The following is a 26,854-nucleotide window of genomic DNA, read 5'->3' as shown; positions in this document are numbered from 1 at the left end:
AAACCTACGGGATGCAGCAAAAGCAGTTCTAAGAGGGAAGTTTATAGCAATACAATCCTACCTCAAGAAACAAGAAACATCTCAAACAACCTAACCTTACATCTAAAGCAATTAGAGAAAGAAGTACAAAAAAACCCCCAAAGTTAGCAGGAGGAAAGAAATCATAAAGATCAGATCAGAAATAAATGAAAAAGAAATGCTGGTTCTTTGAGAAGACAAAACAAAATTGATAAACCATTAGCCAGACTCATCAAGCAAAAAGGGAGAAGACTCAAATCAATAGAATTAGAAATGAAGAAGGAGAAGTACAACTGACACTGCAGAAATACAAAGGATCATGAGAGATTACTACAAGCAACTATATGCCAATAAAATGGACAACCTGGAAGAAACGGACAAATTCTTAGAAAAGCACAACCTTCCAAGACTGAACCAGGAAGAAATAGAAAATTTAAACAGACCAATCACAAGCACTGAAATTGAGACTATGATTAAAAATCTTCCAACAAACAAAAGCCCAGGACCAGATGGCTTCACAGGCAAATTCTATCACACATTTAGAGAAGACCTAACACCTATCCTTCTCAAACACTTCCAAAATATAGCAGAGGGAGGAACACTCCCAAACTCATTCTATGAGGCCACTATCACCCTGATACCAAAACCAGACAAAGATGTCACAAAGAAAGAAAACTACAGGCCAATATCACTGATGAACATAGATGCAAAAATCCTCAACAAAATACTAGCAAACAGAATCCAACAGCACATTAAAAGGATCATACACCATGATCAAGTGGGGTTTATCCCAGGAATGCAAGGATTCTTCAATATATGCAAATCAATCAATGTGATAAACCATATTAACAAACTGAAGAATAAAAACCATATGATCATCTCAATAGATGCAGAAAAAGCTTTTGACAAAATTTAACACCCATTTATGATAAAAACCCTCCAGAAAGTAGGCATAGAGGGAACTTACCTTAACATAATAAAGGCCATATATGACAAACCCACGGCAAACATCATTCTCAATGGTGAAAAACTGAAACGATTTCCTCTAAGATCAGGAACAAGACAAGGGTGTCCACTCTCACCACTATTATTCAACATAGTTTTGGAAGTTTTAGCCACAGCAATCAGAGAAGAAAATGAAATAAAAGGAATCCAAATCAGAAAAGAAGAAGTAAAACTGTCACTGTTTGCAGATGACATGACACTATACATAGAGAATTCTAAAGATGCTACCAGAAAACTACTAGAGCTAATCAATGAATTTGGTAAAGTAGCAGCATACAAAATTAATGCACAGAAATCTATTGCATTCCTATACACTAATGATGAAAAATGTGAAAGACAAATTATGGAAACACTCCCATTTGCCATTGCAACAAAAAGAAGAAAATACCTAGGAATAAACCTACCTAAGGAGACAAACTACCTGTATGCAGAAAACTATAAGACACTGATGAAAGAAATTAAAGACGACACAAACAGATGGAGACATATACCATGTTCTTGGATTGGAAGAATCAACATTGTGAAAATGACTATACTACCCAAAACAATCTACAGATTCAATGCAATCCCTATCAAACTACCAATGGCATTTTTCACAGAACTAGAACAAAAAATTGCACAATTTGTGTGGAAACACAAAAGACCCCGAATAGCCAAAGCAATCTTGAGAAAGAAAAATGTAGCTGGAGGAAGCAGAGTCCCTGACTTCAGACTATACTACAAAGCTACAGTAATCAAGACAGTATGGTACTGGCACCCAAACAGAAATATAGATCAATGGAACAGGATAGAAAGCCCAGAGATAAACCCATGCACATATGGTCACCTTATCTTTGATAAAGGAGGCAAGAGTATACAATGGAGAAAAGACAGCCTCTTCAATAAGTGGTGCTGGGAAAACTGGACAGCTATATGTAAAAGAATGAAATTAGAACACTCCCTAACACCGTATACAAAAATAAACTCAAAATGGATAAAGACCTAAATGTAAGGCCAGACACTATAAAACGCTTAGAGGAAAACACAGACAGAACACTTTATTACATAAATCACAGCAAGATCCTTTTTGACCCACCTCCTAGAGTAATGGAAATAACAACAAAAATAAACAAATGGGACCTAATGAAACATAAAAGCTTTTGCACAGCAAAGGAAACCATAAACAAGATGAAAAGACAACCCTCAGAATGGGAGAAAATATTTGCAAATGAAGCAACTGACAAAGGATTAATCTCCAAAATTTATAAACATCTCATGCAGCTCAATATCAAAAAAACAAACAACCCAATCCAAAAATGGGCAGAAGACCTAAATAGACATTTCTCCAAAGAAGATATACAGATTGCCAACAAACACATGAAAGGATGCTCAACATCACTAATCAGAGAAATGCAAATCAAAACTACAATGAGGTATCACCTCACACCAGTCAGAATGGCCATCATCAAAAAATCTACAAACAATAAATGCTGGAGAGAGTGTGGAGAAAAGGGAACCCTCTTGCACTGTTGGTGGGAATGTAAATTGATACAGTCACTATGGAGAACAGTATGGAGGTTCCTTAAAAAACTAAAAATAGAACTACCATACAACCCAGCAATCCAACTACTGGGCATATACCCTGAGAAAACCATAATTCAAAAATTCATGTACCACAATATTCATTGCAGCTCTATTTACAATAGCCAGGACATGGAAGCAACCTAAGTATGTCCATCAACAGATGAATGGATAAAGAAGATGTGGCACATATATACAATGGAATATTACTTGGCCATAAAAAGAGATGAAATTGAGATATTTGTAGTGAGGTGGACGGACCTAGAGACTGTCATACAGAGTTAGTCTGACTGTCATACAGTAAGTCAGAAAGAGAAAAATAAATACTGTATGCTAACATGTATGTATGGAATCTAAAAAATAAAAATGGTTCTGAAGAACCTAGGGGCAGGACAGGAATAAAGATGCAGACGTAGAGAATGGACTTGAGGACATGGGGAGGGGGAACAGTAAGCTGGGATGAAGTGAGAGAGTGGCATGGACATATATACACTACTAAATGTAAAATAGATAGCTAGTGGGAAGCAGCCACATAGCACAGGGAGATCAGCTTGGTGCTTTCTGACCACCTAGAAGGGTGGGATAAGGAGGGTAGGAGGGAGACGCAAGAGGGAGGAGGTATGGGGATATATGTATATGTATAGCTGATTCACTTTGTTATAAAGCAGAAACTAACACACCATTGTATAGCAATTATACTCCAATAAACATGTTTTAAAAAAAAACAAGAACGCCATTCACTCAGGAAAAAAAAAAGTCTCTTTAGAATATATCTCATTTTTAAAGCTAAAACAAGGTAGCCCAAGGGCAAATGTGTCTTGGCTGAGAAGCAGACACTTCAGGGCACCAATAACTGAGTAATGGCTCCTTTGCTTTCTCTGTTCTCAGTCAGCAACATAGTAAGTCATACTCTGATTGGCCTCTAGCTTAAAACTTGGGGCTCTCCTAAAGCAGTGTCATTTGACTGTACAGGAAGCAGAAACATAATAATAATAAATAACTTTAAAGGGTATTACCTAAATTTAATCTACCTTGAATTTCTAAAATTAATATGACTATTATCAATTTATGAACACTAGAGGGCAGTACAACACTAGAAGGTATATTTAAATTACATATCTAAAAGTGGCAAACACAAGCCAGTACGTTTTCTAAATATCAAAATCATAATAATTTAATAAATTGATTCCTTTTTAGGTTGCTAAAGTCCAAAGCATTCTTTCGTGTATCATTTTAGATATAACTTACTTTGCAAAATCCAAATAAGAAACGTGCCCATGATAAAACCCTGGTTTCATCTCTTTCCAGGAAGTTATATTCTTTACAAAGCGCACCTAAAAAAGGAGAACATACTCATTATTTAAGTACAATCTAAAGAAAATGAAGTTTGGTGACAGCAAAATACTTTTCATTTAGACATTCAAAAGCGACCACACCACTTTGACGATTACAGAGCTTGAAATACAGGCTTCAACTAAGGAAAGCATAGTGTGACCTGTAATTGCTAATTCATCATAGAGAAGCTACTATCACCACACTCAGAAAAGAGTGAAAGAGGATCCTGAAAACAAAACTGCACAAGGCAACCATTTATGACACTGTATAGTGAGTACATTTATATGGGGAGGGGAAGGGAGGGGAGGGGAGGGTGGGTACCAACGCCCAAGCTAAGGCAGGCAGCACTTCAGTATGGGGATAATCTATGCAAATCTGTTTTCTTCTCAGAGACTTGTTCTTCATAAAAGTTCTCATTTATTAATGACTCAACAAGTAACAAATATCAACTAATCCTTAATCCAAATGATTAAAGAAAGGATGACAAACAGAAGACTTTAAAGAGCTAAGAGCAGATAGCATAAGCTTGAGCAGATATCATTAACTTGTTGATAAAAAAGCTTAATAAAATTAGAGGTCTGATACACATAAAATTTTAAAAATATCTAAATATTACTATTTTAATCCATTGGAATTAGAAGTATACAAAAGATTAGTTAATATAAAAATTATTTAACTGTAAATATATTATAAAAATATTAAAAACTGGTTAATACAGAACTTTATAAACCAGCTGCAAGGCAGTGATACATAATTTCTCAAAGAAAAATGGTATACATTTCTGATAAGAAAATCTCTGCATGATCAACAGCAGGTGGTTGAGAATCTCTTCTGGAGACTAGAGACAGGGTGGGGATAGGTGAGGGGTTGGGGGCCCACTGCCCCCTGCTGCACTGAAAGCATCTGCAAGCTGTGACCTCAGCCTCTAACACACAGGACTGTCAATCACATACTTCTGCCAACTTATCAATCTTTCATTTACATTTTAGAATAGAGTTAGTCACATGGAGATATTCTGGAGCACTTCTTACCAGGTCAGTCAATAAGTTAATAGCAATGAATGATGGCTACCTCCTGGATAAGGCCCATTGGTAAGGACAGAGTAGGGAAACAGTGCAGAAGCAACCTTATGTCGGAGGATGTGAACTAAGGAAAAATGGAAGATTCTGGAAGTAGAATTTATTTTTTAGGGGAAGCATCAATAACTCATATACTAAGAGAAATAATGGAGTTTTTAGAAGGGAAATGAAATGAACCTGATGTTATTATCTTACACACACACAACCTTAAAATCTGAAAATTGGATGTAGATAACAAAATTATTTTGCGTTAGAGAATACACAATTATATTTTTGCAGATATTTGCAGTTTTTCCCCGCCAAAACAGAAGAGCCAAACAAATGTGTGACTTGAGATTCCCAGGTTCTTTCCTATTTCTTCTTCAAGTAAGGCATCAAATGGAATAAAAATATCAAGTGACAAGTGAAAAAGAAACAAAATTAAAAATTACATAACCCATAAACTGAATCCTTAAAAAATTTTACATGTTGAATATGAAAAATCCTTATAATTTTCACCTAATGGTAAATTAAACAAGCTTTTGATTCTATGAAAATCAGTTTCAGTATTTCAGCACCAAATGAGGGAGAAATAGAAGGCAAAGAGAATAGGAATGGTAGGTGATGGTTCAAGGGTACTTAAGACATATTTACAACTCAGCTCTATTTTCCAGAAGCTGATTTAATATGGATGTGATGGTGTAAGAGGGAAATGAAAGGAGATGCCAGATTGAAGTCTGACAAAACAGTATTATATAAGCCAAATGTTAGAGGATCATAGTACACTGTGATGAAAGACTTAGGTGTAAACTTCAAGTATCCTTTTTTCCCTCACGCTTCCAAAGGACAGTCACGATCAAACTAAATTCTCCTAAAGACACACTTCATCTGCCATGTTTCCTTCGATGTGAGGTGAAGAGCCCAGATAGCTGGATGAGATCTGGACTGCTGCCGGGCTTCTCAAACTCAATGTGCAAATGAATCATCTGGGACTCTTGTTAAAACACAGATTCTGATTCAGAAGGTCTGGAGTGGGGTCCAAGTTTCTGGACTTCTAACAAGTTTCCACGTGATGGCCAGGTCAATGGGCCACACCAAGGAACAAGACTTTAGCGTGTGTGGGCCCAGGACCTAGCTCTTGGTTTTATCAATGTGAAGCTTGTTTCCGCAGCACCTGCAAAGGAGGCCTGAGGTCTACAGAAGCTCTTTAGCAAGGATATATTCTCATAGTCACAGCTTTTGTGATACGGAAAAAAGTATACTGAAATAGAACAATTTTTTAAAGATTATCTTATAAGCTACCACAATATACAAAAAAGAATGGGGGACGGGGGCAGAATGACCCTGCTACTCAATCTTCTCCATATACCCACACACAGTGATGCCTGAAGCACATCAGAACCAAAGCATGACAAGAAACACAGCATAAAAAGTAACAAAATAAGTAAAAGGGTTGTGCCTCCAGGTGGACTCAGGGAACAGAACAGAACAGAACAAGGCATGAATCTTCTACTGCTGTCACCAAACTCAAACTCTCTTGTTTATAGAATCAGCATTTTAGAGGTGAAAGGGCCAAGGATATCCTGTACTCGTTATTTTATAGATAAAGAAACTGAAGCCCAAGAACCACATACCTCAGATTTTGGTCCAATCATCCTTCTATACCACTAGCTAATTTCTTTAATCTATTATTGTCCAATTTAAACAAGGGAGGGGGGAACCAGAAGGATTTGAAAGAAGAGCAGACAGATATCATTTGTACTATAATTCTGATCAACAAACTTGGACACTGAGAATTTCAGGCTTTATCCACTGCTCAGGAAACCCCTGAGATTCAGTCATTCAAAACTCCTCAACCTCCAAGATCTCAAAGCTCTGTTGATATATCTCTCTCAATTGTTTATTTTCCTCATTACATTCATTATAATCTCAACTTCCAATCTGCCCTGTTCACTACTCTCATACTGCTCGTACTGAATAACCATTTTTCAACAATGGCCGCTGACTTACTCTTGCCTTTTTATTGTCTTGGGTAACCTCAGGGGTTGAACACTGCTGGTCAAAACTAAGAGATCCAGCCTAAATGCCTCTGTAGGACTTTGAATTTTATTTTACTAAATTCATGCTGACATAAATTCAGGTGGGTTATTATTGCTTTTAAATTCTCTACACAACATTATTGCTAAGTCTCCAAAACCCACAGAATCTTTCTCTAATCTCCAACTAAGAGAATACTGAAGGCTACGTGCTTAATATATATGTATATGTATTTTTTTTCTTTCATCTCATCAACATTTAACTCAGGCAATCTGTTAAAGTCTCATTAATAAAGCTGTGGCTGATTTACAATTTGCAATAATCAAAAGATGCTGAGCTGAGATTTACCTTCCCTTCACAGGAAAGAAAAAAGTGCTAAGCAAACAAATGCTGTCAATAAGGTTAAAGCGGTGATTCACACTAATCTGGAGAATGGTCTGAGCATTTAGAAGTGTCATTTACATACAACTGAAATTCTACACCATCCTAATCTCCTCTTCAAAAGTGATCTCCAAGGACATAACGATCTAATTAATCCTCTTTGAAGAACAGTATTTTTTAAAATTTTCCTTTCAAAGTATTAATTTAGCCACTTCTCCTTTTAGCCATGTTTAATATTTATCCTCTTAGTTCTCCAGAGTTTTCCCTGCCCTCCTCTCTTTCATCTTCACTTGTTCCCTTTCACCAGTCTAGCTGCAGTTCCTGCCCTGTCATTTTCTGCCTTCTCGCCTCTTCTGTACCACTTGCCTCTCAGTTTTTCTTCTGGTTTTCCTCTACAGTGGAGCATTCTGCCCAAGACCTTGAGATAAAGCTCTGGAATAGAGAGGAATAGGGGGAAATGCAGATCAGGTAAGCAAGCTTTTACTCAGTTCATTTTATAGATTCTTACTGACTATGATACTTGGCACTAATGAACGATAAAGTGAGAGGCAAAAAGGAGCAAAGCTAATAGTATCAAATGAGGTTGAGTCTGAAGACACTGAAAACTCTTGGGGAAAAGAAATAAAGTCACCATAGTGACCTTATCCAAAGAGAATTTCCATACTCTGATTGCAAAAGGCTATCAAGAAGGATGTTTCAGAAGTAGTAGTTAGATATAGTACAGAAAAAGAGATGTTTTTATGGCTAGCCTGGAGCAGATTCTAAACTGTGATTTTTGTCAGATTTTATAACTCAAGCAGAGTCAGGCTAGCAAGTAATCACAAGATGCCTTTAGGGAAAACACAAGCAACAACGTAGGGAGTGGTGTTGTGATTTATTTGCTAGTCGAACCAGACCTGAACCAGTGCTATAGGAAAAGCTGAGAAAGCACCATCTCACTAACACTATATCTAGACTTATATTCTTTTTTTTTTTAATACAATGGGAAGCCACTGTATGATTTTTTTAATTAATTAATTAATTTATTTATTTATTTATTTATTTATGGCTGTGTTGGGTCTTCGTTTCTGTGCGAGGGCTTTCTCTAGTTGCGGCAAGTGGGGGCCACTCTTCATCGCGGTGCGCGGGCCTCTCACTATCGCGGCCTCTCTTGTTGCGGAGCACAGGCTCCAGACGCGCAGGCTCAGTAGTTATGGCTCACGGGCCCAGTCGCTCCGCGGCATGTGGGATCTTCCCAGACCAGGGCTCGAACCCGTGTCCCCTGCATTGGCAGGCAGATTCTCAACCACTGCGCCACCAGGGAAGCCCCTAGACTTATATTCTTAATGAGATTAATCTCAACATTATGATTATCCGTGATCACTAAAGAACTTGTTTTCACTATCTAGAAGTAGGAATGTCATCCCGAACATCCTGGCCAAATTCCAACTTTCTAATTACTACCTATTGAGTGAACACTACTATTAACTTGGGTAATTATACATACCAAACTCCTACTCATGCATATACTTAAAGTAAACATTCATTGTACAGCTGTGGGTAGTTTTATGAGACTAAACTAGAGAGGAAGTTTTCTATGCAAAGAGAAAAACTGAGTAATGGTTGGATAAAATATAAGAAAGGTTCAGCAGCAATAGAACATAATATACTATCTTCACTAAAATTCAGAACTGTGTTGTTCAATCACTTTTTGTGTGTGTGTGGGGGGGAGGGGTGCATGTGTCCCATATCACCTGAGGTAAGGAGAGGTCATGCTCATACTGCTGTCAATCAGAGGGGCTGCCTCCGCCAGCAGTTATCATCACGGCATCATGCTCAGCTAAGAACTGCCTTCAGAATCTAAATGGGTTCATTTGTTCATTCATTCATGCAACAAAAAATTTATGTATCTACTCTGTCTTAGGCACGGTTCTAAGCACAGGGATACAAGGTGAACAAGGCAAGGTTCCTGCCCTTAAGGAGCTTAAATTATAATAGAGAAAAAGACAGTAAACAAATAAATCAATAAGTAATAGGAAAGATACTGAAAGAATGATGGTACACAGTAACTTGGAAGAGGTATTTAATATATAGGATGGCCAAGTAAGGTTTTGCTATGAAGAGGTCATTAAGCTGAAACCTTAAATGGATTAACACGAAGCCAATTGTGAGAAGCCAGGAGAAGTGCATTCTAAGAGGAAATAAGTATAGCGGCCTTGAAGCGGGAAAGGCTTGGTGCATTCAGAGAACCAAAAGGCCAGTGCGGCTAGTAAATAAGAGGTTGAAGCGAAGGACAATGGACAAGGACCTGTCCTAAGAAGGACCTGTTGGCCTAGATAAGGAATTTGGATTTTCCTGTGGAGGTAGGAATACGAATTTAAAGATAAGTAACTCACCATCCTGTGAAGATTGTAATATGCATCTTCCCATCACTGCACTGAGAATCCTATTCTAGATCTTTGCTACTCAAACTTTGGTTCAAGGACCAGAAGCATCGGTTTTGGCATTAACAGGAAGCTTTTTAGAAATTCAGAATATCAGGCTTTATCTTAGTCCTTCTGAATAGGCATCTGTATTTTAACTGATGTTCTGTATACACATTATAGGTTGAGACGCATTCATCTAAAGTGCTGCTCTGAAAAATCAGTATCTGCAACTAATATCAAACCATGTGTGCTACTGCAAATGACCAGAAGTTGGTTTAACAGTAAATTAAAAAGAAAAAAAAAAATTACTACACTGTTCTACAGAGAATGCAAATTCTGGATATTTCCAGTTTCTTAGAAAGATCTTAAATATGATCAGACCTAAATATGTGAGAGCAGAAAAGAATTAAGAAAGATCATAAAAGATGCTGCCACTTACACCTATTTGGCATAGTTACTTTAAAGACAAGATGTGCTGTAATACAGAGATATTTTGTGAGAGCAGAGTAAACTTCATTTTCCAACTAGAAGAGCCGATTACCTGTCTCCTGCCAATTCCTGTCTATTAACGGAGTAAAGCCCATATCTCGAAAATATAACTTTCGTGGCTGAGTCCACCTCATTCTTACCACTTAGTCTTCTCATGCCTTATATTCTCAAATGTTTATCTTCTAATCTCCTTGTTCTAACTGTTCCTCTTATTTCATCCAAACTTCTTAATTTTGAAAAATTCCTAAACTATGGAAAAGTTGAAAGAATAGTAGTCAACATCTGTACACTCTTCACCAAGGGTAACTGTTAACGTTTTGTCACTTCTGTTTATCTCCTTCTTTCCCCCTTTTTCTCTATGCACACGCACACTTATTTGTTTCTGAATCGAAGTAGCAGACATTTTTGATCAAGGATCCAATCATGGGTCACAAACTACATTTGGTTTTCATGTCTCTTTAGTCTCCTCTAGTCTATCTCCCCGCCCCCCCCCCTTTTTTGGTTGTCATGACATTGACACTTTAGAAGAGTTCAGGACAGTTGTTCTAGAGAATGTTCTACCATATGGAATTTGCCTGTTTGCTCAAGATGAGGTCCAGGTTAAACATTTTGGTGAGAACACCATAAACTGATGTTTTCTTTGAATAGTCCTCATAGTTCCTGCGATTATGTGTTACATTCCCTAGTAAATTATAAATAAGCTCCTTGAAAGACATAGCCTTGCTTTTTATTTCTTTGGTAATTCCTCAAAGAATGTAGCATGATCTCTGTATACATTACATACGCAATAAATAAATGAAAACTTGCAAGCAGAGTTGAGAACTGTTTCTAAGAATACCCATAACTGTTAACACATTGAATACTTTTATACCAGACTAGAAACATTTGGGCTTTGCCTCTAAAATTTTTGTGAGAAATAATTAAGCATGTAAACAGTTTAGCACCATCCCCAGTACAAAATACATCTAGGAAAGAGCTGGGGCTAAAGGCAGATAGATATTAAGCAGACTGGACTGCTGAGGTTGGAAGGTGAGGGAATTAAGGGTGTAATCACCTATTACATCCCAAAATATTTTTATGAGCAAACTGGGCTTTGAATGGAAGATTGGGACAACAGCAGATTTAATAAAAATCTCATCTTTTAAGTTTCACTTGAGTTAGATACTGATTAGAAACTATGTCTCAGAGAGAAGAAAGAAGAGCAAAATAGGTCATTTATTAATTCCTATATAAATAATAGGGCAGTTGAGAACAGTTCACAAGAACAATAAAAATATGGCATTAAAATCAAGTGTGTTGTACAAGATGGGGTTCAGGGGATATTTTAAAAATTATTTTCAAGGCATCTAGTAATTCAAAACTGCACATCTAAATGAAGCTTACTAGATTGAAAGTGAAATTAAAACACTATCTAAAAAAAAAAAAACACTATCTAATATGTCATGCAAAGGGAAGGGAAGCGGTACTTATCACTTGTTTGAAGAACTGCTTCTACACAGAACAAGAGACTAGTAAATAATTTAGATATGGTATATTAGAGAACATTTGGTATATAAGCTATTCCTAATTAAGACCAGGTGTTGAACTACCAGCTGACATTTTGAAGTATGTCAACTAGTGATTAAGACTATTCTTCTACTCTGCCCAAACATGTTTTAAGTGCTGTTCATTATGTAATCTAGTTGCCTTTAAGATAGTGTTTACGCTTCTCTTTTGCTGCATATATTTACACACACACACACACACACACACACACACACACACACACACGACAAGCTATTGAAAGAAAAACAGAAGTTTTATCTCATCCAAATGCAACCGGGGAAATGTACCACTACCTGATGCCTATAAATGTCTTATGTGGTGAGCTTCTGTAGATTTATATTTCATGAGAAAAAAAAAAAAAGGTCGATGTCATTTTCAGAAATCTCATAGCTGCCAGACAACTTTGTAATGCTGGACACAAAATTTGGACACAAATTCTAAAAATCTGAACAAACAAGCTGACTTTATTTTTCTAAACAATACTACTGAAGAAATCTAAAATTATTATGCGAGTGCTAAGAAATGTTCCTTTTAAACCAAGATATATTCTGAAAAGCAATCATGCAAATACACTTAAAATCTACTACACACTGTATAAAACCTGATGATTTAAGATACTTGCCCTTGAGATATACAATATTACATAATGAATAGTTTTTATGACCCACTTAGCTAAATAAGCTCATGTTTCTTCTCATTTACAGAAGAGTTATTTGATTTGGCTGATGAATGTAGATTTTTGGTTTTATAAAAAAGAGTAATTAGGGATAATTCAGAGAGCCAAGAATTACATGGGCAGATGATATGCCATATACAATTAGCCTTTACAAATAGCTCTCTAGCAAGAAAGTGATCCTAACCTTGTGTATCAATGTTATTCTCTTGCTTCAGTGTGAGGATTATAGGTATGCTAAGTAGTGGGATAACAATCAATTCTGTGACAATAAAACAAGTTCAGCTATTTTCAATCAAACAGATAAATACATTCTAACTATATGACTATCACAAATACCTTTCTAATAAGTTACCTTAAAATGGTATTTGATCCTACATAGTATTTTCAAATATTATCTTTTCATCTCATGGGGCCCAATTCCCATTCCCTTCAATATTTGTAGAGAGAACTTTATAATTATAGTCAGAACTCCAGGTGTGAAGAAAATATCTGAAACTATTGCTAAAGAGGGGAGTCAATTTCATTTCATGATAACTTGCTCCACTTTTCTTAAAACCATTTCATACAATTATCTATCTACCTGTTTATCTAAAGATTCTTAACAACTTGAAAGGCAAGATTGTGTTAAAAATATAAGCCACAATCCCTGTTTGTCAGGAGTTTATAGCTAATACTTACATAACTTATAGTAAAGATAAGATGAAATTCAGGAGTCTAGTCACAAAACTGAACCATATAGAATATAGGTATTCGTCAGATAAAGATTTCTCAATCATAAGTGGAGACAATATAATGATTTTTATTGCAGGGCATCTGCTAAAAATATTTCACATTTTTAAAAGGATACCATACTGAAGAGCAGCAATAGTCTCTTCAAAAATTCAAGAATGTGAAGAATGTAAAATTACAGGTAAGTTCGGTTGGTCCTTTCCCCCAAGAAACTTACAATCCACTGGGCTCAGCATATATATCCCTTAAAATGCTTTATCTCCTTGAGATACAAAATTTGAGTTAGGAAGTGTCAGAAAACATTATGCATCCCCTACGTGGTATTTACCTGATCTTGCAGTGACATTACTGGATTATTTTTGGTAGTGTTGATGTGAAGAACATGGTATTTATTCTTTGCACATAGGTCATAGGCAATATTGGTAAAAGAGGTGCTTGCAGTTTTGGGGACTCTGTTGTAAATGATCACCATGTCTTCTTCCTCATCTAAAGCTGCATCTTGCCGAGGGCCATCCATCGTATGTCGCTGCTCAATCTCTCGAACTTCATGTCTTGCAATAGCCCTTTCTGCAAAGTAAAACAGATTATGAACTTAGTTTTAAAAGACACTATAAGGAAGTTGTAAACACTGAAAATAATTTCCTATTCCTGGAACATAGTTTTCCTACTCAAGAACTGGGTTAAGAGCAGCTGAAAAAATGTTTTGAGGGCCAAAACTTCAGAATTACCCCTGAAGGATAATACACATGCATATGAAGAATGAAAGAATAAACAGTCATCAAGTTTAGAACTCCACAGACCAGAGAGTTCTTCAGTGTCTTTCAAAAGACACTTTTCATTCCAATAGAATTTCTACAGCCTGAATTAATTTTCAAACACATAAAGACAGACTGCATAGAATACTAAACTTCACAGTAAAAAATACACTTAGAAAATAAATTACTTATAATTTAGGCAATGATTTTGAAATGTATTACTTAGGATGTAGTCATCACCTGCTTTATCAAAATGTAGCAGGGCAGTGATTATAAATGCTGGTGCGATTTTCAGGTAACAACAGTAGAAACGACACCATAATAAAACCTTTTTCTTTTTGGTGTTGCATTACAGATAAGTCCTGGTTATGTTTATTCCTTAAATTCCATGGTTCCTCTAATTCAAATCAGTGTCCACCAAGCAGTTTGAAAAGCAGTAACATTTTGCTTTCGACTACTCTCTATTTAATATAAACTTCAGCTTCAAATAAAGAAAGAAAAGGGGAAGAAATTAGGGGAAAAAAATAACAAGATTGCAAGTTACTTTGCACAAAGACAACTGTTCACACACAGCATGCACCCTCCTACCACCAGATCTCTGTGCAAGCTATCTTACCTGCCTTGAACTCTCATCCATTCTCCCTCTACCTCAATCCTACCTAGTGAACTCCTCAAACTTCGCATTGAATTTAATCATCACTTGCAAGGGAAGCCTCATCTAATCTCCCTAACTAGGTCAAATCACACAAACACACACACACACACACACAATGTATGTGTATATACCTCATACTGCATGTCTCATACATAATTGCAATTTTACATTATATGTGTATTAGCATCTACCTACCATACTGGCGACAATTTAGTAAAGTGACATGAAAAAGCAATGCGGTATAATTACAATAACAAGTTCAGGCTTCAAATATTGTCTGACTGTGCATCTTAAATTTTGGTTCAGAAGATATGGCCACTATGTTAATAGAGTATGCTCGGAGCTGAGGATTCACATTCAGAAGACTTGAATTAAAGTTTCAGGCCTGCTGCTTACTAGCAGTGTGCTTTCCAAAGCAGGAAGAGAAGCACATATATGCATACAAGTGTATCCATTTTCATGGGGGAGAGTTGGTTGGGAATGTGGAGAAAAAGAGATGAGCTTAATGTTGAACATACTGTTGGATTGCCCAGGACACACAGGAGATAAAGATAATTGGGCACAAAGGTCAAGTGCTGAGAATATAGGTTCATGTAGAAGAAAGACATCTCGGAAAACCATAGGAATGGATGAAACTACCTAGATAATGTAGAATACATAGCATGGAAAGAGACAGTAATCTTAGAACAGAATCTTAGGAAATACCAACATTTAAGGGCCAAAAAAAAAAGACAATGCATAGAAAAACACTAAGAAGAAATAGAAAGAAAAAGAAATCTGGACAGACTTTTAAGAAGCATATACCACATGTTTAGAAAGCATAATATTTTTCAAATTGACAGTACTTTCCAAATGAATCTATAATCAAGGTAATGTATGATGCTCAAGCATCTCCATAGGATATGGAAGCTGTCTCATTAAATTCAACATGTATTCATGGAGAGCCTAAGCATATTATATTCAATAACTTTAAAAGAATTTTATCTTCCAAACAACCTCAAACTGTCACCACAGTCCAAAACTATTATGGTATTGTTATGTCCACACACCCTCCTTTTTCTACTAAGGGAAATAAAACAGTACTGTTGTCATTTAAGGGCTGACAGAAGTGTGAGAGGTTTCCTAGAACAGCCCAAACATACATGAAATTACCTTTACTTTTAATGGCTACACCAACAACCAACAATGCTGAATTTACTTTCACTAGTTTTTCTGAAATCAAGCATTTGGAAAAGAAACAGATTTTGTTATTTTTTTAAAAGAAGTTATTATTTAGTCTATGTATTCTTTATTTTTTAAGGTGCTAAAACTCTAGCTGGAGCATGAAACTAGCATGTTTTTAAAATTAATCATTGTTCTTGGTTCACTATGTGTATTAAAGCATATGAACTGTATATTTCACACAATTTAAAAACATTTCTTAAATTATGAAAAGATGCAAATTCAGGTAACTACTTTCCTCGTTCAAATAATACATTTATATGCATTTTCTATTTTTCAAATGTTTTTACTTTGCTTAAGCAAACAAGATAATTACTAATGTAGTGTTATGCCTAAAACTACATAAAAAGATAAAAATAGTGTGGAATATTAAGATAATTTTTGCTAGTAATATTAGTCTATAAAATCAAATCTCACTTAGTTGAAAAATAACAGTAACTACTGCTGATGGTGAACTACTATCTCTTTTCTCCTGTGACAATACTTAAAACCAGTAAGGATGTTTGCAATATGGCCATTTTCTTTACTTAGTAAGTACTCAATAGTTCCTTTTTTTTTTTTTTTTAATCAAAGAAGCTCTGCACCTCGTTAGTATAACTTCTGAGACTCTCTTAAATCAGTGGGGAAGCTTTATTAGTTACAGCACATGTGGAGTACACTTAGAGAATGTAGGCAGCATATTTAAAATACTAAAGATGCATTTTGAAGTAATGCTTTTTTCATGTTTGAGTAATGAATTATAGAGAATCTGCTATGCAAGTTATTTCAGAACTACCACAAAATGTACAGCCTGCAAATAACATGGAGTGCAATCTGAGTCATGATATTACAGGCAGGCCAAGCACAACTGGCACTAATATTTCAAACACTGCAGATGGACGCTGAACTTCATGGCAATTCTAGTTCTTCTAGGCTCCTATTGAAGGTGGCACACATCTCAGTTCAGTGACCTTTCCACATGGCAGATTAGCAACAAACACAAGTCTTTTAAAAGGCCATTCATAATAGCAATAATTACCTATTTCTGCATTGACAGGGCATTAAAGGCCTATTTATTGAAAGAACATAATGATCAAGCTAAGTATAAAACACTGCATTAAATACACCAACCTAAATCTTACAAAGGATTAAAGTCACAAAGATGTATATATTAGACTACAGAAAAAAGAAAAGTAACTGAAAAGATTTCTTTAAAAATTGCAACATATTCTTTGACTAGTTTTTTTTTAACATTAAGGTCATTATTTGGGGAAACACCTTTTCTCTTCGAACATTTAAATAAATGTTCAATGTATTAAATAATTTAGAGAAATGTTTTGTATTCTGTACAAATTAAAGGACCCATGAATATAATCTTCTGCCCCCACCAAAGCTCAATTGTGCAATGGTCTCAGCAGAAAATAAACATTTTACAAATGTTCAAAATGTGTAGTATATCTGTATAGTGGGTAACACTTTAGGATTATAGGGATTAAAAAAAAAAAAAACCGCAAACGGAAAGACCAGTAAATTGCCTTGCTTTCAAATACTGAAACCTCTGCATGTTAAAGTAAAAAATATATAGTTAGATAATAGGTAAATAAATAATAAATAAAAGGCAAAGAACATTAAGAAAAAAAACACCAAATTTTTATTATCTATAATTCTAGAAAGAAAACATAGAAGTTGACAATAACAATATTAAGATTTCAGTAGATAATAAAGGTGGTTTGTAACAGATTTAAACTACATACATATAATAGAACACAGCAAAAATATGCATTAGTGGCTCATAATGATTTTTTGGGTCACAGACCCCTTTGAGACTATTATGAAAACTATGGACCCTGTCTCCAGTACGGGTGACTTGTGCATTTCAGGGCTTCCTCTTAGAGACCAAATATCGGCAGGGGGCTCCATGACCCCAGTTTAATTACTTCTAAAAAAAAATGGCTCTTGGACAGTAAGGCCTGATAGTAAACTGCCTTGAGGCATTAGTATGTATATTGAGAAAAGAGGTTACTCACAAGTAAGAATTGCAGGCAAAGAGAAATCACAGAGGAAATTGGCAGCGTCTACTGAAAAAATGTCTATGGGGAGGGTGCCTTGGCATAAAACTTGACCTGATAGGACTCCCTGGTAAGTGTGCCTATTGCAGAGCTAGATAATTTGGGCTCTAAGAGCTTGGAGCCATCAAATATCTGAATTAAAGTGGATCCTTAGCACTTTCTCGGGATAAATCCTGAGTTGTGTAAATCCCCAAATATTGTTCTGAAGTATAATTTATTCCCCATAAACTGTGTTTATAATGAGAAGTAGGAAGCAACAAAGTTGCACCAAAAGAAAGCTATTATAAGGTTAACTGATTCCTTTTGCAGTACCACTTAACTGTGAATGTACTGTCTAGCCAGACACTATCTGATCCTCATGGAAGTAGCACTTCGTAATCATTATGAATTAAATAAGTTGGCTGTCTGATTATATACATCACTTTCTTATGAATATTTTTAGCCTGAGTCAGTCTCCTTGAAGTCAATCACCATGGGGAATGACAAAATAAATTTCTATATGGATGACTAAAGGCTGGACTCCCAACACTGGCAAATGTTTTCTTGTGTGGTTTCCAGGCAGTCAGCAAGGGTGCCTGTGTTATCATTAAAACTTATAAGCATGTTTAAGTGGATCATCCTATAAAAAGGAGTTGAGAGCACCTTCCACTTCAAGGAAGATAGTGTAAACCTATGTTTTGCTATTCCTCCCATGAAGTACAACTAAAAACCCTGGACATTATATATAAGACAAACATAAGACTTAAAAGCTGGTGAGAAGAAAACAGACTACTTAGGGCCCTTGGGACCCAAGGAACGACACAGTGGTGAGTTCCCTAAGTTTTCTTCAGCCTCATATATCCCAGACTTGGAGCAGTAGAAGCGAGCAACCGAGGAGCAGGCATACACAAAGAGAAACCCAACAAAAACCTGCTCTCTCTTGCCAAAGCACCAAGCGACAGCATAGTAAGACAGAAAACTTTAGATAATAATCACTCTACTTTAGCCAAACTCCACAGAAAAAGACTGTGGTCCCACTTCCATTCTCACAGGCCCAGTGGGTAGCCTAGACTTCCACCCTCACAAGGGTGTGATCAGATGCCCAATATCCCTGATGGAGTGGTGCCAGGGAAGACTAAGTAGGGAGCCGGGATTTTCATCCCAGGCAGCGGTTAACAAGGCACGTCTGCAGTGTCAGGGAAGACCAAGCAAGGAATCAGAAAGCCTCCCTCCACATGGCAGTGATGAGAGGCTCCCGTCCCTCCCCACTTGGTGGTGTCAGAGGAGACCTAGTGGAGAATCAGGACTTTCACCATCCCCCAGCATAAGGAGGCCACTCCCATGCCTGCCCAGTGGTAACAATGAGCTCATCAGGTGTTGATGGAGGTCAACAAGGGAACCTGGACTTCTATCACCACTTGGCAGTAACAAAGCAGCACCCCTTCCCTTACCGGAGCAGTACTGGAAAAAGTCAACTAAAACAGAAGGTTTAAATAAAATTCAGAGTCTCCACAGATACAGAGAACAAACTAGTGGTTACCAGTGGAGAGAGGGAAAGGGGGAGAGGCAATATAGGGGTAAGGGGTAAAAAAGGGTTCTTATGGGATTATATGAAATCATGTGTGTGAAACTTTTGAAAACCATAAAGCATTACAGAATTTAAAGAATCTTTCATTCAATTTAAAAGAAAAAAAAAGATCCAGAGTCTCACAACATAATATAAAAACATCCAGGTTTCAATCAAATTGTTCTCAACATATCAAGAACCAAGAGGATCTCAAGCTCAATGAATAGAGATAATCAAGAAACGACAATATCAAGGGTACAGAGATGTTAGAATTATCAAAGCTTTAAAGCAGTCATGATAAAAATGCTTTCATGAACAATTACAAATAAGCTTGAACCAAATGAAAAAATAGAAAGCCTCAGCAAATAAGCTCATTAATGAAATAGAATACATAAAGAAGAACTAAATAGAAATTTCAGAACTCAAAAACAAAATAATCAAGATGAAAAGCTCAGTGAATAGGATCAATAGCAGAATGGAAAGGAAGGAGAGAAATTTAGTGAACTGGAACATGGAATAAAAGAAATTACCCAATCAGAATAACAATGAGAGAATATACTGGGAGGGAAAAAAGCAACAGAGCCTTGGGGAACTGTGGGATATAACAAACGATCTAACATTGGTGTCACAGAGTCTTGGAAGGAAAGGGGAAAGAAAGCAGGGCTGAAAGAGTTCTCAAAGAAATCATGGCTGAAAACTTGACATTTGACAAGAGACATAAAGATTCAAGATGCTGAACAAACTCCAAATGAGATAAACCAAAGACATCCATGGCAAGATACATCATAATTAAGCTTCTGACAACTAAAAATAAAGAAAAAATCTTGAAATCAGCCAAAGAAAATGAAGCCTTACTATAGAAAAAACTGGAATAACAGCAGATTTCTCATCAGAAGTCATGGAGCCAGAACGAAGTGGCACAACGTTTTTCAAGTGGTGAAATAAAAGAATCCTATACCCAAAGAAAATCACCTTCAAGAATGAAGGGGAAAATAAGATATTCTTATACAAAATAAAGCTACAGTAATTTACTGCCACTAGATCTACCCTAAGATTGATTAAAGGAAGTTCTCTAGACAGAAAAAAAAAAAAAAAAAGACAAAAGAAGAAATCTTAAAACACCAAAAAAAAAAAAAAAGGAAAGAATAAACACATGGGTAAATACAATATACTTTCCTTCTCCTCAAGTTTTCCAAAATATGTTTGAGAGACAAAGCAAAAATTGTAACATGATGTGATGTGATTTTAAATGTATGCAGAGTAAATATTTAATACAATTATACTGTAAGTGGCAGATAGTAAAGGGATGTAAATGAAAGTAAAGTTTCTGTACTTCATGTGAATTGGTAAACTGATGACACCAGTAAACTGTGACAAGTGATATTTATATGATGTAATACATAAAGCAACCATGAAAAAAGCTATACAAAGACATTAAACTCAAAAACACTATGGATAAATCAAAAGGTAATTTTTAATAAATATAAAAGTAATTCACAGGAATGCAGAAAAAAGAAAAGAGAAAAACAGAAAACAAAAAACAAAAGAAGTATCAAAGGAAATTTAAAAATACATTGAAGTGAATGAAAATGAAAATAAAGCAAGAGGAATTCCCAAGATGGCAGAGTACAAAGACCCTGAGTTTACCTCCCCTCATGAGCACATCAAAATTACAACTATTTACAGAACAACTATTGATGAAAAAGACCGGAACCTACCAGAAAAGATCTTCTACAACTAAAGGTATAAAGAAGGAACCAAAATGAGATGGACAGGAGAGGTGGAGTCATGGTATAGTCAAGGCCCATACCCTTGGGTTGGGTGACCCACAAATGGAAGAATTATTACAACTGCAGAGATTATCCCCAAGGAATGAGGGGTCTGAGCCCCACAATGGGCTTTGCAGCCCAGGGGTCCTGTACCAGGAAGATGAGCCCCCAGAGCATCTGGTTTTTAAGACCAGTGGTGCTGACTTTCTGGAGACCCAGCAGACTGTGGGAAATAGAGACTCCACTCTGAAAGGACACATACAAAATCTCACCTGCTCCAGGACCCAGGGCAGAAGCAGTAAATTGAAAGGAACCTGGGTCAGACCCACCTGCTGATCTTGGAGAGTCTCCCAGAGAGACAGGAGGCAACTGGAGATCACCCTGGGGCAAAGACACTGGTGGCAGCCATTTTTGGGAGCTTGTTCTACCATGTGGACAGTGGTGTTAACAAGAGCCATTCTGGAATCCTCCCTCTAGCTTATTAATGTCAGGACCCAGCTCCCCCCACCCCCACCCACCAGTACTGGGACTCCTCAGGCCAAGCAACTAACTAGGTGGGGACACAGCCCCACCCACCAGCAGACAGGGTACCTTAACACCCCTGAGCCCACAGCAGCCCCTGGACATGGCCCTACCCACCAGAGGGCCCAGGACCCAGCTGCACACACCAGTGTGAAGGCACTAGACCCAGAACTCCCAGAGCCCTGCAGCCAGAGACACAGGAACCCAGCTTTGCCCACCAGTAGGCAGACAATAGCCCCAGAATCCCCTGAGACTCAGCCCCACCCACCAGCGAGCCTGCTCTAGCCACTGGACCCGCCTCATTTATCCTTCTTAAACTATCCCAAGAAACTGCAGAGGAAGGAATGCTTCCAAACGCATTCTATTAGGCCAACATCACCCTGATACCAAAATCAGACAAATATACCACAAAAAAAGAAAATTATAGGCCAATATCACTGATGAACATAGATGCAAAAATCCTCAACAAAATATTGGCAAGCTGAATACAAAAATACATTAAGAGGATCATACACTATGATCAAATGGAATTTATATCAGGGACACAAGGATGGTTCAATAGCCACAAATCAATTAATGTGATACACAACATTAACAAATTGAAGAACAAAAACCATCTGATGATCACAATAGATGCAGAAAAAGCTTTTGACAAAATTCAACATCCATTTATGATTTAAAAAACTCTCCAGAAAGTAGATATAGAGGGAACATACCTCAACATAATAAAGGCCATATATGATAAGCCCAAAACTAACATCATACGCAACGGTGAAAAGCTGAAAGCATTTCCTCTAACATTAGGAACAAGACAAGGATGTCCACTCTCTGCACTTTTATTCAACATTGTGTTGGAAGTCCTAGCCACAGCAATCAGACAAGAAAAAGAAATAAAATGAATCCAAATTGGAAAGGAAAATATAAAATTGTCAGATTGCAGATGACATGATACTATACGTAGAAAATCCTAAAGATGCTACCAAAAAACTACTTGAGCTCATTAATGAATTCAGTAAAGTTGCAGAATACAAAATTAATATACAAAATCTGTTGCATTTCTATACACCAAAGAACTATCAGAAAGAAAAATTTAAAGAAACAATCCCACTTACAATTACATTGAAAAGAATAAAATACTTAGGAATAACTTTATATAAGGAGGTAAAAGACCTGTGACCCCATGTGCAAGGACTTTTCTAGACCCTTGTAGATACATGTTTTACATATACATTATGTTTGGGCATTAATTATACACTGATTATTAACATTAATGAAAATGTATTATGAAATAGAAATAAAATTTTCTTTCCAAATTTCATCTTACTAATGAATTATTACTAAAAATATATTGGTTAATGCTCTTAAGAGGATCTATTAGGTAAGAATACTAAAGTAGCTGTTAAATAGCCCATCGATCCAATAACCAACAATATAATTCTTTTCTTTTTATTGCTAAGGTTACTAAGTTAAAGGAATATGCATTATATTTTACTTAATATACTTTTCAAACTTGATTACAGTTTAGTACTGTTATTACACAAATTTTAAAACGTGAAATTCTTATAACAACCTTCCTTTATTACCAATCTGAGAAATGTATTCATCACCTATATGAAATAATAATATTGCTAATAGCTAACACTGAGTTCTCACTGTGTATTTTAAATGTATCATCTATTATATGCATGCTCTGTGTTCAGCGTTTTATATGCATTATCTCAAGTTTTGATTTTTAAAACAACCCTAAGAGGCACTATTATTATTCTCATCTAAATGAGGAAACTGAGTCTCAAAGAAGTTAAATGATCACCAGCTGAATACTAACATCAGGATACTGTCCAAGGTCAATCTGACTCCAGAGCCTGTGCTCCACATTATACTTGTCATCTGAGATTTAGTCCACTTCTATATGAGGAAGGAGTAGAGCTGCATAGTTAAATACGGCATGATGATATTATAGAAGTACCATTTTTTTTTTGCAAGTACCTGTTTTTAAAATACAGAATATTATAGTTAAAAATCATAGGTGAGCTGACTTTAAGACTTCATTCTTTACATATCTCAATCACTTGAAATGAATACTCTGATAGAAAATGGGGATTCCAACCAATATACTTTTCCCTTGTCTCAGGCTTTACCAAGATAAGACATCTCAAAACATCCCTCACACCTTTTTTATCAATACATACTTCTCAAGTAATCTATTCATATTTTAAATTTCCATCTTATACAAAATCAAACAAATGCCATTGTAATAAATGCCATAACAGAGAACAAAACACTTTTGAAACCAAGAATTGGGGTATAAAACTTATGGAGAAAGATACACTGGATAAACTGAGCCTTGAAAAGATGGGGCTGGGTTTCAAAATATAGAGATGGGTCATTGGGGAAGCCATGAAAGTCTGCAGAGTGACTAAGTTGATAAATAACAAATACACTAGTATAATTTGATTATAAAATTATTTAACAACAGTAGTGTGAAACAGCCAAAAAAAATCTATGACAATTGTAGCTATACTGATAAGCATATAATTATCATAGTAATAACTGTTCCACTTATTGAGCCTTTATTATGGGCCAGAAGCAATGCTGTTGTGTGTTTAAACATATATTATTTCATTTAATTCCTACAGTAACCCTATACCTATTACCTATAAGACAATAATATGGAAATGTAGACTCAGATTAGTTACAGAGGTTTTAGGAACAAAGTCAGAATCCAAACCGTCAATCTGATACCAAAGTGTATATTCCTAACCAAAACATAGTAATTACTGTTTTAAACCACTGGAAGGCACAGTTCCTAGGAAATCTATATTTGTCACACAGGGAATATTATGTGTCATTTCTGGCATACACACAGAATAGAATACATTCAGAATGGGAATGAGCTGGATGGACCATGCCACACAAAGAACTGCTTTAAAAAACCCAGTGCACTTAGCTAGAGGAGAAATTCCATAAAAGTACTAAAAGTTATCTTGAAATATTTGGAAAGTTATTGTGAAAAGGAGGCACCCTTTCTATAGAATTACTCCAGAAGACAAGATAGACTATGGCTCAAGAGAGAATGGGCTTTTAAATAATTAGTAGTGCGAAGAAAAGATATATGCAGTTTAGGGGGAGGTAAGCTATCAGTCTCTAGAGATACTCATCTAGAGGCTGCATGAGGACCCACCAAAAGATGATGTAGAAGGGATTTCTGCACTGATGAGAGCTGAAGCCACAGGACCTCTGGGTCAGTTACCACTAGGTAAATTCCGTAAAGCTATGATATCAATTTCTCTGCTAGCATAGATTGTTTTGAAGGATTCTCTCCACCTAGCCTCTAACAATGTAGGAATGAGCAGAAATAAAGACAGAAGCAGGCCGGTGACAATTAAGCAAGAACAGGGAGTGGAATGCTTACATACTCTTCCCATAATCCTGTCTTATTCAGTGACACACAGGTATATCTTGTTTACCTTGAGAAAGACAAAGAATATATCTCTTATGATTACAGCAAAAATTCAAATAATGAGCAGATTCATACTGTAGTATGTAGCTTTAAGTAATGAGAACGTTGTGATAATTTATAATGAAGTTCTTCACACTGGATTCATTAACTAATTCCATAAACACTTACTGAGAATCTATTAATTTATAGTTATTGCATCATGTCCTGGAGATAAGCCTAATCTTGGAGAGTTAGGTGGCATGGCATTATAATAAAATTTTATAAGATGCAGTGGAGGTCCCATAAATGGGATAGTTAGGAAAGGACACACAGAGGAGATCTGAGAAAGAAAGTATCTTCTGAGTAGAAAAAGAAAGTCATTCTAGGCATAGGGGAAAGCTTGAGCAAAACCCTTGGAAGTATAATACTGTATGGTGCATTTATTTATTTATTTATTTATTTATTTATTTATTTATTATTTTTTAACATCTTTATTGGAGTATAATTGCTTTACAATGATGTGTTAGTTTCTGTTTTATAACAAAGTGAATCAGCTATACATATATCTCCATATCTCTTCCTTCTTGCATCTCCCTCCCTCCCACTCTCCCTATCCCACCCCTCTAGGTGGTCACAAAGCACCGAGCTGATCTGCCTGTGCTTGCATGGTGCATTTAGACCCTAAAAGTGGTTCTTGATAAGCTCAGAATATGAGAGAATGGGTAAGGGCAAAGTAAAACATGAGGCAGACAAGTGGGTAGAGGCCGAGACACAGCATCTTAATCATCATACTGGGATATGAACTGTATCTTGTAAGTCAGCAGTTCTCAAACTTATTAGTCTCAGAACCTCTCTCTTTATACACTTAAAAATTAGGGACTCCAAAGAGTTTTCATTCATGTGGGTTATATCTACCAATGTCATATTAGAAATGAAAACTGTAACACTTTAAAAATATTTAATTGAGTCAAAAATAATAATATAATAAAACATTTTAGCATAAATGACAGTTTTGTGAAAATACTATTTTCGCAAAGAAAATTTAGTAAAAGGAATGACTTTTTAACATTTTTGCATATATTTCTAAATGTCTGGCTTAATGGAAGATAACTGGATTCTCATAACAACTGCTTTTCCATTCAAAATGTTACCATATATTATTTGGGTTGGAGTCTATGAAGAAATCAGACTTACACAGATTTTATACAGATGCACAGTTGGAAAAAGGAATATTTTAATAATCTTTTCAGATACATTTTTGACACTACACTAAAACTCAACAAGTGTTATTTCTTAAAGGCTAGTTGTAATATGATATATAATATAAAACGATATTAGTAAACTTTTTATACATTGTTATATTGATCTACCTTGTACCGTCATTTGAAAAATACTAGTTTATGGAGTTTAGCAGATCCTCCAAATGTTAACATGTTTAATTATACAATTCCAAAAAAAAAATCACATTCATTATATCATCACCAATCTCATCAAAATAGTCTTTTCAGTATTGGTAACAAATACAAGTTTTCTCAGATTCTCTAATTGGCAACACATATTATCAGTTGTTTTCCTCTATGTGACATATTCACTTTGTTTATTTCTGAGAAAATGTCTGCAAACTACCCAAGACTGAATAAATGGAACAGTTTATCTGTTAG

At 36.0% G+C, this 26,854-nt stretch overlaps 1 protein-coding gene across 2 annotated transcripts in view; it reads right to left on the bottom strand.

The window, feature by feature from the left end:
* HS2ST1 (heparan sulfate 2-O-sulfotransferase 1) overlaps window positions 1–26,854 on the bottom strand; it is a 202,950-nt gene that overhangs the window by 29,091 nt on the left and 147,005 nt on the right. For both annotated transcript variants that reach the window (XM_059925732.1, XM_059925739.1), the window contains exons 2-3: window positions 13,567–13,805; window positions 3,832–3,917 (exon numbers count right to left, since the gene is read on the bottom strand). In XM_059925732.1, the coding sequence (XP_059781715.1) occupies window positions 3,832–3,917; window positions 13,567–13,805 (325 nt within the window). The remainder of the gene's footprint in view (window positions 1–3,831; window positions 3,918–13,566; window positions 13,806–26,854) is intronic.

The sequence above is a fragment of the Balaenoptera ricei genome, chromosome 1 (assembly GCF_028023285.1).
Source record: "Balaenoptera ricei isolate mBalRic1 chromosome 1, mBalRic1.hap2, whole genome shotgun sequence".
Lineage (NCBI taxonomy): Eukaryota > Metazoa > Chordata > Mammalia > Artiodactyla > Balaenopteridae > Balaenoptera > Balaenoptera ricei.
This window is presented reverse-complemented; position numbering and strand designations above follow the sequence as displayed.